Source organism: Cryptomeria japonica, chromosome 11, assembly GCF_030272615.1.
Source record: "Cryptomeria japonica chromosome 11, Sugi_1.0, whole genome shotgun sequence".
In the NCBI taxonomy this organism is placed as follows: domain Eukaryota; kingdom Viridiplantae; phylum Streptophyta; class Pinopsida; order Cupressales; family Cupressaceae; genus Cryptomeria; species Cryptomeria japonica.
The window spans coordinates 300138221-300154572 of NC_081415.1; the positions used below are offsets into that span (position 1 = coordinate 300138221).

The window sequence follows — 16352 nt, forward strand, 5'->3', positions numbered from 1 at the left end:
TCATTTTTTTTCTCTTTTAAAAAAAAGATATGTCATAAACCATTCAATTCATCACTCAAATGTCTATTGTATTAATGACTTGAATTGCATATCACTGTTGTATATGTCATATCTTAATTTTATTGTATATTTTTTATTGATTGATTTTAGAAATGGTCATTGCAAAACTAATTTGTCATTAAATTTTTATAAAAAAATGTTACAATGCTTTAAATTTTGTGCTTGTTAACCTTATAATTTTTTTGAATGATAGTGGATAGTGTTATAGATATGACATGTGGTAAAATAATTCAATTTAAAGTTATTTCTACCTACAATTTAACAATTTGCAATTACTTTGTTGATTTCAATTCATCGATCATCTATATACGATTTTTTTTATTATATTTTTTAATATATTACATTGTTTTGGTTATATTTGTACTCTTAAGTTTTTTTTCATATTTGTATGCTTGTGTTGGTATCATCTTTTGGGATTTTGATCTTTTGAAAAAATATATTTTTAAATCTTTAAACTATTTGAAAAAAGTAAAGATTTCTTACAATTTTCTATTTGTGGATTTAATTGTGTGTAAATTTTTTGATCATCAATGTTTGGGGTCTCACCAGCACTCTCTCATCCTCGTGATGGTTCACTTAGCGTGATCCAAAATGTTGATTATAAAAAAATTTACACACAATCAAATCCAGAAGCACTAAATAGAAAGTTACATAGATTGTGGAAATTTGTTTGCACTAATTCGTACAAATTAGTAAGCAAATCCTTCTTTGTGGTCTTAACCCAATTCTTTAGTAGCACTAATTATATCTTCACACAACACAAACAATCACACTATTGATAGAAACTTGAAGAATATATCTTTTATTAATTAAAGATCTTGTCATCCACAAATATTTGAATATATAAAATAAAGTATCTACCTACCTTTAAAAATATAATTATTTTAACATACACATAATTTTTCAAAATAAATTATCTCTCTATTTAATTTATTCATAATACTATTAATCATAATTACAAAAAATAATTTTTAATTCAATTGTATTCTGACAATACTAAAAAGACAAATGCTGAATAGATGCCTTTCTAAGATAATAATAATAATTTTTTATTCCTATTTCAAATCAATGAGGAAGTATTATGTTATTGCAATTGTTAGTGCTTATTCACCCTAAGATATTTATGCCTTACTTCGTTAAAAGATGGGAACTTTACAGCCAGACATTTTTGGCTAAATTTTGAGGCATTTTGATAAAAAGATTTTTTCTACAAATTTTGTGCGGCCAGCGTGCTGTGGTTGTTCAGTTTTGGAGCTTCAGTTCCTCTGTATTAGGGTCGGCCCAGGTTCCAAACATCTCGTGTAAGTACCAATTAAATCTGTATTTTCATTTCTGCATTTAAAATACTAGAAAATTATTGGATGCATTATATGTTTGTGGAGAATTCTGTAGTTAATGGGCCTCCAACTGTTAAATTTGTTCTAATTTCAGTTAAGCAGATCCCAATCCACGGTTTTCCTGTAATTTTTTGTTGTTGGGTGGCTATAACTGGAATTGACCTTGTCAAAGCTCCATTCTCGGAGTTCGTAGTTTTTGAAGTAATCTGAAGAAGGATTTGCATTCACAGAGGCATGGAAGAACCTTGAAATTTTGGAAGGGTGAAAGTTTGCACCATATGTTTAGCTATTCTCAGACCAAACTACTGATTGCAGGTCTCGAAGGGATTGGCAGTTTGATTAATTTATGAATGAAGTTGGGCTGTGGAAAGGGACTAGTGCTGGCGGAAAGTTTGGGAAAAGAATTTTTTGAACTTAGGTGTTGAGAAGTGGGGGAAAATTGAGTGGAAGAAGTGTGGTCTGTTGGCAAGATGTTGGTGACGAATTTCAATCAGCATTGAGATCCGACCCGGGATCAGAATCCCTCCAGTGTGTGTGGATGAATTTTATGGTATAAATACACACATAATTACTTTGGCTCTTTAACCCAAGTAGAGCTGTAAGCAGCAATTTCCGAAAGAAAAAAGAAGTGGAGGGTATAGGGGTGGAGTTCGAGAACGGGAATGAATTCATGGCGCCTGTTATGCCGTTGACGGCTCCTCCCACCTTCGATGTACATAACACATTATTGAGAGAGCAGGCTCTCGATCCTAATAATTGTGCCCACAACAACAACAACAACAAATACAACGACAACAACACTGAGAACGACAACAATAACAGTACTAGGCAGCAGCAGCAGAAGGAGCTGCCTTGTCAAAATGGTGAAATAAAGCAGCAGCAGCAGAAGGAGCTGCCTTGTCAAAATGGTGAAATAAAGCAGCAGCAGCAGAAGGAGCTGCCTTGTCAAAATGGTGAAATAAAGCAGCAGCAGCCGCACAGCGAGCAGGAGGGTTTGAGCAGGACAGCAGCAGTGGCACCGGAACAAACTGTGCTGGATGAGAGAGATAATGAGGACTTGAATAGTAACCCGATTTCAGTAAGACCAAGAACCAGGGCTTCTTTGGACATTACAATTGCGAATCATGAACTGAATGTGAGACGGAAAGTAAGCTGGAGTGACACCCGTGGCAACAACCTGGTTCAAGTTTGGGAATTTCAGCCCAGGTACTTTTCTTGAAATCCTTATTGCAGCTTTTTATAGGCTCTTGGGTCATTTGTTTTGAGAATGATGTTGTAAAACAAGTTTTGTAGGGGTTTCAAAGTTAACTGTACTCTTTATGGTAGTTCCACTCCTTCTGAACCGAGTGTTGATACCGATGTATGGGTTTCCAGATTTATTCTTTATCTGCACCTTAATCATGCTTACATTTGTAAATTTGTAATCATAACTACTTATATTCATATTCGTATATTATAGTTCGAGTTTGCCTTATTTGATCATGCTTTTATTGTCTGTGTTTAAGATCTTAGTTGCTTTTCTAGTGCTGGCGTTATCTTTAATCCAAGAACTAGTCTTTAATGTTTTGATATTCTTATGAGTTGAAGTGGTCTGTTTCTGTCACTAGTGGATGTTTAATATAATTCCTTCGTTCTTTCCGCTTTCATTCCTTGTCTGAAGGGAAACTATCCTGTGAAATTCTACCCTGGACTTACATTTGATTTTCATCCGTTTTATATATATTAGGGTCTATTATCAGCTGGAATGAAACCTTGTTGGGTTGTTCGGCTACCAAGTCAATTTCACCAGCAAACTACAGCCAGAGTGATGCCCTCTTTCATTTTCAGTCATTTGAGATAGCAATTTTTTTCAGTGGTTACCTTTCTAGATCGCAAGCTTCTATGCTAATAATTGGCTTGGGTGCTCGTAACACGATCCCAAGGGGTTGTGAGACATGTTCTTCACTTAGATTCTAGGTTCTTAGAGGTATCTTCACCTTAAATCACTTTTGACTTGCATTGGGTTGCATTGATTGACTTGTGATATGGGTGGTTCAGAGTTCAATTAAGCCATAGTGGGTCATATGAGATTTCTTTACACATCGAGTGAATGAGTTCATTGATGACATTGCCCTGTGCCAGAAATTTTGAATTATCATGTTTGCACACACATTATATAGAGTGCCATCATATTGAAGGAAAATTATATTTGTTGAAGCTGATTAGATAGATATTTTAGCTAAGTACCATCCCCAATGCTATCCATTACATATTCATATTGTATATGTAAAACTTGAAAACTTTGAGACCATATTCGTTGATAGGAGCAATAGTCTTTTGCAAGATCTGAATCTCAGAAATCACTTTTTAGAAAACTAGATTATTCAAAATGCCATATATTCTCTGTGGTTGGAAACCAACTCCATATCAATTGAGAAAATTTAACATTCGCTCTCAGTTATTTTTAGTGTCATCAGATCTGTGCTACTTGATGTTCGGCATTAGATCTTGTGTTGATGTGTTCCATGCATCCATTAAACATGAAATGAGTAAATGTATGGTTCACATATGTGCAATAATTGCAAACTCTTTGAAGCATATCAGTTCACGTAGAGTTTATAAATAAGTTTCTATCATATATCTTAGAAAGTTTTACTGCAAATTTTGTGTGCAGGTTTTGGAACATAACATTAGCGTTGTTCTTTATATATACATATATATTCTGAAATTTTGAGCTCGTTCAATGTTTATGTACCTTTTGTCATAAGTGTATCCTTACCTCTCTCTTTTCGAGACTAGTAAATAGGATTGGGGCATTGAGCTGTTTTAACATCAGACCTGCTCAATCTTGGAGCAAAGCTCCACATCTTGGTTCATTTTATTTCTAGACCTCCTGATGATAAATTTTGGATGGAGGAAAAATAGGTTTTTTGATGAATGAAATGAATTTCAAGGTGTATTGTCAAGCCTTTTTTTTTGGAATGATAAGTGAGGGAATCTTTTGGGACTCTCTCTCTAAAAACAAAAGAATTGTATCACATGCAAACATATAATAGTGAGAGGGATTCAGCCTTACCTGCAAAGCCCAGAAAACTAAAAGAAAATTCCACCCATTAAGACAAATCCACATGCCCGAGAAGACAATCAGACCCAACACCAAACAAAAACTATAATGAATCCCACGTACAATCACTGTTTTTCCAGGAAAGCCTTTCTAACCATTTGGGAAAGAAGGCCCTCCATTGTCCACTACAAACTGTCCCCAACAGTAGTCATGGCTTCCAAATGCAAATCTACGAGCTTCTGACCTACTTCCATGGTGTTTAACTGAGGGTTCACAATTTACTTTGGACTTATTAGATTCCGTTTGAGAAATGACAAGAATTTCTGAAGAAGCCAAATGAATTTCCTCTGCCTTCTGGGATTCCACAGCCTGTAATTCCTGTGAATATCTGAATCAGGAAAATCAATTCCAACAGCTTTTGTGAAAAGAGCAAAATTGTTTAATTCTAGAAGTGAAGACTCAAATGTATGAGTTAAAACTGTTATTGCTCATCCTGTTTCAATGACTGAATTTTTTTACATATCCTGTAGTTGCGTTAGTCTTACCTTTTTTAGTATCACTATCAATTACCGTATTTCCTAACTAAAGGTTTTGTACAACATGAATATATCAATTCTTTTAGAAAATCTGAAAAAGTGTTGTTTTAATATCCTGTCATTGAGAAATGACAAAAAATTCTGAAGAAGCCAAATGATTTTCCTCTATCGTCTGGGACTCCACAGCCTGTAAATTCTGTGAACATTTGAATCAGGAAAATCAATTCCAACAGTCTTTGTTAAAAGAGAAAAATTGTTTAAAGCTAGAACCGAAGGCTAAAATCAATGAGTTAAAACTGTTATTGCTCATCCCGTTTCAATAACTGAATTTTTTTACATATTTCTGCAGTCTCATTAGTCTTAAATTTTTTAGTATCGCTATAAATTACTGTATTACCTAACTAAAGCTTACGTACAACATGAATATATCAATTCTTTTATAAAAAAGGTTGCTTTAATACCATTTTTACTCCTAACCAATGTTTATGCACAACAAACTATTCTTAAACCAATTCTTATCACATGACATTATCCCGAAGGAGATGAATGATTGATTGTCATGTTTCCTGATGGTTAAATGCATTTTATGATGATTGTCATTTTTCTTAATGGGAAACACATTTGTGTATCTCTGCTCAATTAGAACTGAAATAAAATACGCAAATCGGAGGCAAATCCCCTCATTAATTATAAGAAGTTATTACAAAGCACTAATAATTATGAAGTCTAATTGATTGTGTGCCGGCCATCAATTTTTCAAATGCACTCCTTTCGGATTTCTTTATGCTCTGTCTCTGCCTTCCTCTCTCCCCCTTCCGTCTTGTTGCGATTCCAGCCCGATGATCTTGATGTAATCATGTTGAACAGTAGGCTTCGTCTGTGAGACAACAATGGTGACAGGGTGATGTATGTTGCTGGTCCCTTCATGACAAATAAATTGCATCAAATCTTCAAGTTTGACTGTCATCATGTGGAGTCAGCCATCTGCCGAGTGGTAAATTCTGATCTTCTCTTAGACCCTGCTTGTCCATTCTGTGGTCTGGACATTGTGGTTGCTTTCCTTTCGAATCCAATGGATATGTTAGACTGCAAAACAATTGTGAGATATCTCTGCACAAAATACATATGGGGAGACATATACAGTGATGATCAAGTCATTCAATCGCTTGACTTCTATGACCCTGGGGGGTTTGTTTATTCACTGGGTGTGGATTGTGTCAGAATGGCTATTTCTAGAGGAATTATCAACAATTGCAAACTTGTTCTTAATTCTGCCTTGGGCTCCTGTTATTTGCTATTAGATTCTGATAAGATGGCATAAATCAAATCAATGTTCTCTGCTCTTCGGTGCCTCATTGTTCACTCTGCTCCTGTTCCAGTCAGACTTCCAAGAGTAGTTCTTTGCCTTGGCCTGCAATGGCAAATTGCTTCTCATTAATTGGGAAATGGAGTTAATGCACAGATTGAAGATGTCGGGGTTGATGCAAATGACAATGCAGATGCTGGTGTCGCTGCTTAACCTGCCAATCAGCCTCCTCTGAAGACAGTTGCCATGGCAGCAACTGATAGCTTTTGTATACCTTGGGAAAGTTTCTTGTTTTTTGTTCAACTTGTAGGCAGTTTCTGATAGTACCCGTTTATCTTGGGGTGGCTACTAGTTTCTTGATTGTCCCATAGTTTTTGGATAGTCGGATATTAGTTCTGTTCTCCGTTTTTCCTCGGTTGGCTTTGACAATTTGTACGATATGCAATTCAAACTTTTTATATATTAATAGTACAGGTGCTCTGGACCTTTTTCCTAAAAAACCTGAAATAAAATCGATGTAAAAGATGGGAGGACTTGAAGAGGATGAAGTGGTCCATGTGTAGAATCTAGAGAGTTGTTGTAGAACTGAATCACATTGAGAATAGAAAGCCCTTAAAGAAGGATCTTATTTCTGAGGTGGTAGTAAGTAACTGTTGTGAGGTGGCAAACAACGACAACCACCTCACAATAGTTACTGTGTGGTAGAGTCTACTGTCAGTGGGATGCTGCCACACACCACATGATGGCTCTAGCCCCTTGCCCCACTGTACCTATAGCAAGCATAGGAGGTTTGTTAGCTGGGAAATATGCATGTGGCAAATGCTTCAATGTTGAACTTGTTTTAATCAGGTGCTTAATGAAAAGGTAAATTATTTATCAATTTGTATGCCTCATGGCCTGCTGTCCTTTGTTAAATGCAGCTATAATATTGAAATACGGTGCAATAACAAAGCTTTTGGAGACATCCTAGTGTTTCAGTACTTGTTTATTATACTGCTAATGTGTTCTAACAATTGTAGTTTGTAATATATGATTTTATCTAATATAGGGCGCTATCCCCACAATTGATAGCACTTACCCAAAAAAAAATAAAATAAAATAAAATTGTAGTTTGTAATGCATATCAATTTACACTAGTTATTGCTGTATAAGATGGATCTTTATAATATTTTTCTTCAGGACTTTGAATAGTCACCCTAATTGGAAAGATAATCAACATGTTTTACCTTTTTTCCCTTACAAAACAACTTTATACTGCTATGCTTAATAAGAACTGAAGAGAAATTGTTGTATGATGGGAGGACTTGAAGAGGATTTAGTGGTTAGCGTGTAGAATCTAAAGAGTTGTGGGAAAAGAATTCAATCGTATTGGGAATCCTCACTTGTGAAGTGATAAGTAACTGTTGTGAGGTGGTAGACAGTGACAAATCTAGTGTCTGCACATTTCCTGAGGTGTGGCTGGGTTTACCAGGAGTACTTGGAAAGGAATAATATCAGAGTTAACAAGTTAGGGTACTTGTAAAGGAATTATATCAGAAGGCCCTGGCTGGGTCTGCCAACTTATGGTATTTGGAAAGGAATAATATCAGAGCTAGCAAGTGGGCGGGCTTTAGGAAGGACTAGTAGACTGTTTACCATATCTTTACTCTCTGAGCTATTATTGAGGAGATTGTCACAAGTCTTCTGAAGTATTTTGCTATTTTGCTATTTTGCTGACTTGAAAGGTTTTTGACTTTGTTTTGAGACAACTGCTTTTCCAGAATTTGTGAGATTTTGGCATCCCAAACCGTTAGGAGGCTTATGATATAGATATGGGGTAATTCTATACTTCTCAGTGTCTCTTTGACTTAGTGAAAAGTACCATTGTGGTCAAGCAAGGGTGTCTTCTCGTCAACCCTATTCAACATTTACATTGACGAGTAAGAGGAATTTCTTTGGCATCTATATCCATTTAGATGACAGTAGCATTTTACATGAAGTGTTTATACCCATTCTTCTTTTTGCATATGATGTTATTCTCCTATCACTCTTTGTTGTGTGCTTATTGCCTTATAGTGACAACTAGATGCTCTTGCTCATTTATGTGAACCTTGACAGCCTATTGTCAACCTTAGTAAAATTGAGGTCATGACTTTCAATATGTCCAAACACTCTCTCTCTGGACTGTAGTTTTTTTACAAAGGGTAACTTATAGCCATCGCATCAACTTACACATACTTGGGGATCCAATTCTTTGGTATATCCTTAAGTATGAACTCTGCCTCTGTTGTGGTACAAAATTTCCATGATATTTGATGGAAACAATGTCACAAAAAATTATATTATGTCAGGATTAATATTACATTGATTCCAAAGGTCTTTATAAAGGGACCTCTTTTAACTTATTAAACTACCCAACTACCTTATGAGATGTAACTATCTCCTGACTGTTGAAATATGTAGCTAGAATCGGATTCTCGTTTAAGTTATTTATGTAATCATGGTCAGCAGCATGTAATTTGTGTAACTAGTAAAGCATTTAGGTCTGACCCTAAATGGGCGAACCCCTTGTGCAATTATGTAACTTGTAATTAGGGCCGACCTATGTGTAACTTGTAATTAGGGCCGACCTATATGTAACTTGTAATTAAAGGTCTGATCCTATTCTTGGCACCAAAACTACAAGGCCGACTATGATCTATTGGAGGCATTAATTCATATATATACAAGATGATTTGTGATCATTCTAATATCAATACAATTAGCGAATTTCCTATCTTTGCAATCAGGAAATCACCGAGGGTTCCTGAATCTGTCTAAAGGCTGGCGAACTTGTATTCCAAGCTGAGCGAACATCCTTCAGTGCTGCCGAATGAAGTTACAGTGACAGCGATCTGCATTTGAAGGATTGTCAAGGTCATAGCATTTCAGATAAGTCTGCCCTAGCATGGGAATGTTGTAATTGTGCTACTGTGTTTGATCTAATATAAACTGAGATAATTGTTGCTGGGTTTTTTCCACCTCCAAGAGGGAGGTTTTCCCAAGGTAGTACTGTGTTATGTGTATTGCGTTAATTGTTTTATGTTCTTTGTTATCAGTCTGATCATAAAATCAACACTGACTATGCAACATGTTAATAAAATACTAACAAATAGCATGTACTAAAGTCTAATTCTAAAGGGGTTTTCTCACAAGGACATGCATGTCTCATACTAAGTAGTACTTAAAACTTCTAGAAAAACTAAACCTTGGATCACATGACCCAACAAACTCCGCTTGGACCCCCTTTGGATCCTAAGGGGGTCTAGGATTGTCAAGTCCTCCAATAGCCTTTGATGCACCTGCAGATTGGCACATCGTACATCATGGCACTGATCAACCAATGCTGCTTCACATAGAGGCCTGCAACTTGATGAGGTGTGACATGAATGATGAATATCCTACTGGCATCCTCATCCTCTCTGACCATTCTGTATCCACACTGCAATATAAGTACAATCATAGTTTGCTCTATAAGAAACATGGCAGAGTCAAAGAAGCCAATAATTTTATGCATGAAATAATAATGCTTCTAATTTATATTTTGCTCAATACATTTGCATATGTAGGATTTGCATATCCTATTTTATAGGAGGGTTGTTCTATCTCCTCTAATTAACCCTCTATATTTGTGAGTTGTTAAAAGTTAAAACAACTCAATACTAACAATACAACCTTTATATATTATGCTACACATGATATTTAGAAAACTATAACATATCTAATGAACCCGATGCTGCAATATTCCTAACATGCTCAACTACATCAATCCATTAATCTCCACACATAAACTTACTAGTGACTATTCTGTATTGTGTATGGCATATCTATGTTGATTCCCAATAATGTGGACCTCACTTTGTTCAAGATTACTGGTGCTAGCAACCCCCTGTCAATTTTTACAATTATTGACAACTGGATTAAAGGCCAATACAGTCTCTTCCTCCTTATTAGGTGAGAGGTGAGAAGTTCATGGAGCGGAAAACAAATTCAATTGACTTGGTCGGCTCCTTATCAATGTTCGACCAAAGAAAACCAAAATTATACAAATTGTAATAACATATTGAACACTAAACTGGAACTGAAAATTCTATCTAAGCATTTACTCAAACTCCAAGCAAATAGCTAATTGGAGAAGGTAGTTGTCCTCTAGCTTCTAGCGTATCCTCCAATTTCCATTTTTACTTCATATGTTCTAATAGCTAGGTTGATTTTGAGAGCCCTGTAGACCACAAAATTTGAAATGTTTGTGTAGACACATAAATCTGTCCACGAGTTAAATGAATATTTAATACATTAATATTCCTCTATTAATTAAATTTATTTTTAATTAATTCACCATTAGCCTCTTCTTCTATCCTAATAAATTTATTTAATTACTAACTATAGTCTCATCTATTAAATAAATTAATAAATTTATTTAATTCCCCTTTCTTCTTATTAAAATAAATTAAACATTTATTTAAAATCCCCAAATCAAATCCCCTTTTAAATAAATCAATATTTATTAAAAAATGTCTCATCCACTTGCATTTTCCTACAAATGCAAGTTGCATATTTTAGTTGAAATAAATGATTTTATTTTAATTAAAATTCCACTTTATCCTCACCCACTTGCTTCTAGATTCTTCTAACCTCCCAGATTCTTCTAACCCCTTATAAATTAGTCTAATCCCTCTTCTAATCATTTGCACGATCCTAAACCAAAATTAACCCTCAACCCATCATCTCAACCATTTAAGACTCTTACAAAGTCATAAATGCTTCCTTTCTTCAACACACTAACCCCACATGGGTCTTGACCCTTTAGTCAAGGCTTAACCATGGGTAAACTTTGCACAAGAGTTTACCCATTGGATAATAACCTTACACTTGGATAATAGCTTTATCAAATAACCCAACCCACATGAGGTTACCGTCATGTCTTCTCAGACATTAAATGCTCCTTCCTTCTCTTCTCAAGCCATCTCATGCTGACACTTGTCATCATGGGATTGGGTTGAAAATCATCACATGGATCATGAATCATGCAAATCTTGGCCCTCCACAAACCAGATCAATCTTGACCATTCAATCTACTATTTTGTCTATAAATAGAACCCTTCTCCTCAAGCAAAGGAGGAAGCATTAGAGCATTGTTATTATACTGAAATATTGCATAGATGCTTAGAGATTTCTCATAGCACCACTCTTTGCATTTGCTAAAAGCTGAGAGCTCTATTCATTTGGAACTTGGAGAGGAGGGAAACAAGGGAGAGATCAAAGGCATCATGGAAGCATCTTAGGGAGACTCTTCTCCTTTCTTTTATTTTGTTTAAGCTTTTTTCATGTTTTTTTTGAATCTCCTTTGATATGTTTTTGGAATGATTTTTAGTTCTTTGTTTTTGTTTTTATGGTTGAAACTAACATACTAACATTGAACTTTGTTTTTGGCCCTTATCCACATTTCTGTGGCATCAGTTTGTTTTTGATAGTACCATCTTTTCCTAGCCCACCTAGGTGATAGGTAACATAAAATAGCCTTTGGATGCTAGTGCTTCACATATCAAATCTGATAGATCAATTAGGTGTTGCTTCTCTCATCACACCATTTCTACTCAGATTACTTAGTTTCTGCAACTTACTCTCCCTATTATCATGGCTTTGCTTCTTCTCATTTGCATAAGTCGAATCCTTTTTGGTAACATGGATCCACTTTTTATTGGTCACTCCAAATCCCAAAAGGGCAGACTCGTATTATGAGTTTCTTTTCTACTACGGGATCTACACCAGCCTTGCATACTCCACAGTGAGCATCATCTCTCATAGTGATTAATGACAGCGTAGACAACTCAGTTTAAAACACAAAGAAAGATAGTAGATTAGATTTCCTTCTAGTCTTTATAGGAATATGTTATTTGGGGCTCTTGTTTTCCCTTCATTGCTATTTGTTAGTGGCATAGTTTTTAATTTTGTCTTGTGTACTTTTAGTTTTGTGATTCTAGGGTTTTCTCTTCCTAAAAGTTTCTGCTGTTAACTGCTGCAACCTCTAGTCCTATTGACCTAGTTTTTGTCATCTGTGGATAATATAAATTCTTTCTTTCTTCTTGAAGGAACTATTTTTTTCTTTTCCTTTTATTGTTTACCCCAATCTACTCTGCTAGTCTACTCCAGGAATGCTATTTATAACTAACTATTACCAAAATAGGAACTGCTATCCTAAATGCTGGAGAATATGATGTTGTGGAAGCACCACATGTTCTACAGTTTTTTATCAACTTATTTTAACAAAAACAGAGCTTTTGTTATCAGAAAGCCATTTACTCAAGAATCCTGCTATTTTGTGCTGGTCTAGTTCTCTACAAGTTATGGTCTGCATCGTTTATGAAGTTATAGAGAACAGTTTATGAAGCTTTTTTGGGAACTTATAGAGAACAGTTTATGAAGCTATTTTGGGAACTTATATAGAGAACAGTTTATAGCTTTGGCTAGTAAGCATAGTTGTTGGCATCATTATCAATGGTATTGTTTTATAACAACCAGAACTCTGTTGGACAATAGCTAACCAGTTAAGTCTCAGATTGTTGTTTCTGAAATATGACCTATCTTTTTCAAGGGTTCTTTTTGAATCCGATCGCTGAGAAAAAGATGAAGCTGAACCAACTCCTTCAACTGCTATGACTTGTGCATCCTAACCTGCTTCCACACTAATACGCTGAACCATCATTCTTGAGAACTGCTAAGGAAGGAAGACTAGAAGATTTCGTAGATAAATCTCTACGTTTAGGATATGGTGAACAAGATTGGAGTTTAAATCCTCATGAATGGCTGCATCTCTGTGATGACCATCCATTAGAGCCTATTCTCCCAATGCAATTTTAACAAACCCTAGTGAAATTGGATTGCAACAGGCAAATATGAATTGCAAATAGAAATCTTTAATGCAGCCATGTGACAATTGAACCCCTTCATGATGCACCGTTGGTTCGTTCTCTATTTCAAACGAGGATCCTAACCTTGAGACTATGAACCGATAAACAAAGTCACAAAACTTTTTTTTCACCATCCTTTATATAACCATAAAACCGTACTGTCTACTCCTGCAAAATCATGAAGGAACCATGCAAACCCAATCAAACATCCAAAATAGTTGTAAACCATCATATAGAGAACTAATTGGTATGCATGTGCTACAACCAACCTCCCTCATTCTAGTGATGCCAACATGTAGTGTCCCTAGGATTTGCTCTTAGGAATTTCGATTAAATCAAATCAAACCCGAACTGTTACTTTTCTATATATCACTGTTCAAACCCTAACACATAATGACAGAAATTGTGAATCTGGAAAGAACTATGGCAATATCACTCATCAAATACACCCAGAAAAACAATTTAATTTCATGAAGAATTATCAGCAAACAATAAACTGGGCGCTGGCCCTCTTACTGATTAGTTTATGCTGCAATACAGTCCTACTGGTAGTGGTTACAATGCTTGAAAATGGTGGCCTATCCTGCATAGGAGCAGATGGGATCTTCAGATCCAAAATTATGGCGAATTTCTGGTGCATCTGGGTGACACCCTAGGGTATGATCTGGCCCAACAAAACTTGTACATAGTATTTCTGGTCAGCATTTTGTATTTGATGTGAAGTTCTGCTAATAAACTGCCCAGCTGCTATTAGAAAATGAGGGGACTAGGCTGGTAGCGCTACAATGCTGGTTTGCTGCAACTTTTAGAAATGACACCTAACCCTCAAATGTTTGCAGTTATCTATCTGGTGTTTGGTGATGTATGGGAAAGAGACTGGATCTCTCCAAAGCCAGTAGTTCACAATCCATGTGTAATGTTAGACAAGTATTGAAAGCATAATTCATAAAGCAATCGTTTCAACTAGGATTAGATAGTATATATTCATAACTATTCCAAATATAGGTAAACTACATAATATCTATAATGCGTAATTGGAGTTCAACCATAATAGGGGCTGGATGAGTAACATGATAGGGCACTTGAAGCTGTCCCCATGCTAAGCCCAAGAGCAGATATACTGTCCCTCTTGGCCCCATGTGGCAATCCACCCTCCATATGGGGTGGTGTGCGTAGTGGGTAAACTTGTACCTGCTCTCCCTATCCATGCTGCTTTATCCACCCTTATGATTGAGATTCCTTGAACCCATCCGAACAATCAACCCATGTAGAGGCTGGAGGGGAAACTACGCTAGGGTGCCCAAAGTAATCCTCTACCCTAGGCCCAAGAGCGGATATACCATCTCTCTTGGCCTCATGTGGCCATCCACCATCCATCCTTCATGAGGTGGTGTAGCTAGTGAGGAAGCCTGTATCAGTTCGCCCTCCTTGTATGCTGTCCTCAACCTCGGCATGATTGATTGCTGCCATTTGATGAATAGACTGGAAATACACATTATTGCTTATGTCTAATATATAAGGTGTTAGGTATCAAATATATTATCTGAATTATTGCCTATGTTAATATGTAAGGAATTGTGCATTTGAACATTATCTTGCTTGATATATCAAGCGTACATATTAAACACATATTCATGCATACCACAATGAACAAGAATGCTGCTGCCTGCAATCAATGGCAATTTCTGATCTGATCCTGATTGCTGATATAACGTGTCGATCTGCTCTTATGAGCACCAGTGCTTATTAGATCACTTTCCTTGATTCTGATTTGCAAACTGATCTCTTTTTATGAGTAGGATTCTGATATTGCTTTATCCCTTGATATATTATGACTGATCTGCTTTGATTTTTTGGATGAGTGCTTGTGCTTCTTGGTTCAATGCCTTAAACAAATGGCTCTCCCTCCTATTTGTATCTTCATGATGGGACAGACACATCCTTTCGTTCATTGCCCTTGCAAATGATATAACTTTTCAGAATTAACTGTTGCATAACCTTTCAGAATTAACTGCTACATACTTGCAGATCGCATCTCTTCCTATTTCCAAATCGCACCTCGTCACATAGTAATCACTGTTTTTTCATGTATTTGATCGCTGCCCCCCCGTTTTCGGGTGATTATCATATATTTATATTAATTCTGACCTAGATTGGCCCCCATAATGAATTTATATTAAACTTAATGTAGGTCAGTGTTGATGTGTGTTTTGTGACACCTTGCAACACAGAATAAACTACCAAGCACTCTATCCTCTCTCAAACATAATCTCCTCAAATGCTAAATTTCTTGATCAAACAAGGTGACTCCAAGTTTCCTATAGTCAGTTCTTGACTTTGTACGTGGATAGACTCAATGTATAGATGTGATTGATGGTAATCCATGTGCACTTACGTTTATGAACTACAACTGGAACATGAACATCGGATGTATCAATCATGTGATGCTTCTTCTCCTAAACCAATTCAAACTCAAATGGAAAAAAGACAAAAGGGGAAAGTGTCTAGAGAATATATGCTAACCCCTAATTTCTAAGGACAATGACAATAATGAATGATGCTTTGATAGACAAATCCTTCATGAAACTACTTTCTACTTCGCTAGAGATAGCTCACAATGCCATAGAAAGAGTGCGATCCCCTAAGGTAGTGAAAGATCTTCATATTGTAAACAATCCATTCGAATACTCAATACTATTGCAATCCAAATGAAGTATTCACAATCAAACTTAGCCACAATAATAATTAGGTTCAAGCTAACCATGCAAAACAACTTGCAATCAACAAGGTGTAAATGGTATGAACCGAAGGATTCATCTAATATCATCACACTTTTCCATCATAATCAATGAACTTATCTAAACTTGCAAAGTAGCAAGAAACCATGCAAAATGTAGAAACAACACAAAGATCCACCATAACTTCAGTGAAAATCTTGTATTAAATTCAACAAGTCTTGGCAACAATTCCTTCTTTTCTCCTCCTGCTCTATTCTACTTGCTATTTTACTGCTATTAACCTTTACAAATGAGAACATTTAGCCTTATATAGAGGCCCCTTTACAATGAATGGCTTAGATTGATTCTCAAATCAATGACCAAGATTTATACAATGAAACCCTAATTAGGGTTTGTTACAACA

At 35.9% G+C, this 16352-nt stretch overlaps 1 protein-coding gene across 4 annotated transcripts in view; it reads left to right on the forward strand.

Moving 5' to 3' along the window:
• Positions 1 to 1148: 1148 nt before the first annotated feature.
• The window catches only part of LOC131072141 (uncharacterized), a 32466-nt gene continuing 17262 nt past the window's right edge, over positions 1149 to 16352 (forward strand). Inside the window, exons 1-3 of one of the 4 annotated variants that reach the window (XM_059213820.1) lie at positions 1180 to 1361; positions 1492 to 2248; positions 2294 to 2603. In XM_059213820.1, coding sequence (XP_059069803.1) covers positions 2068 to 2248; positions 2294 to 2603 — 491 coding nt within the window. In that variant the 5' untranslated portion in view covers positions 1180 to 1361; positions 1492 to 2067. Of the gene's footprint in view, positions 1362 to 1491; positions 2604 to 16352 lie in introns of all 4 variants that reach the window. The other 3 variants (XM_058008215.2, XM_058008223.2, XM_058008230.2) reach the window with 3 other exon arrangements.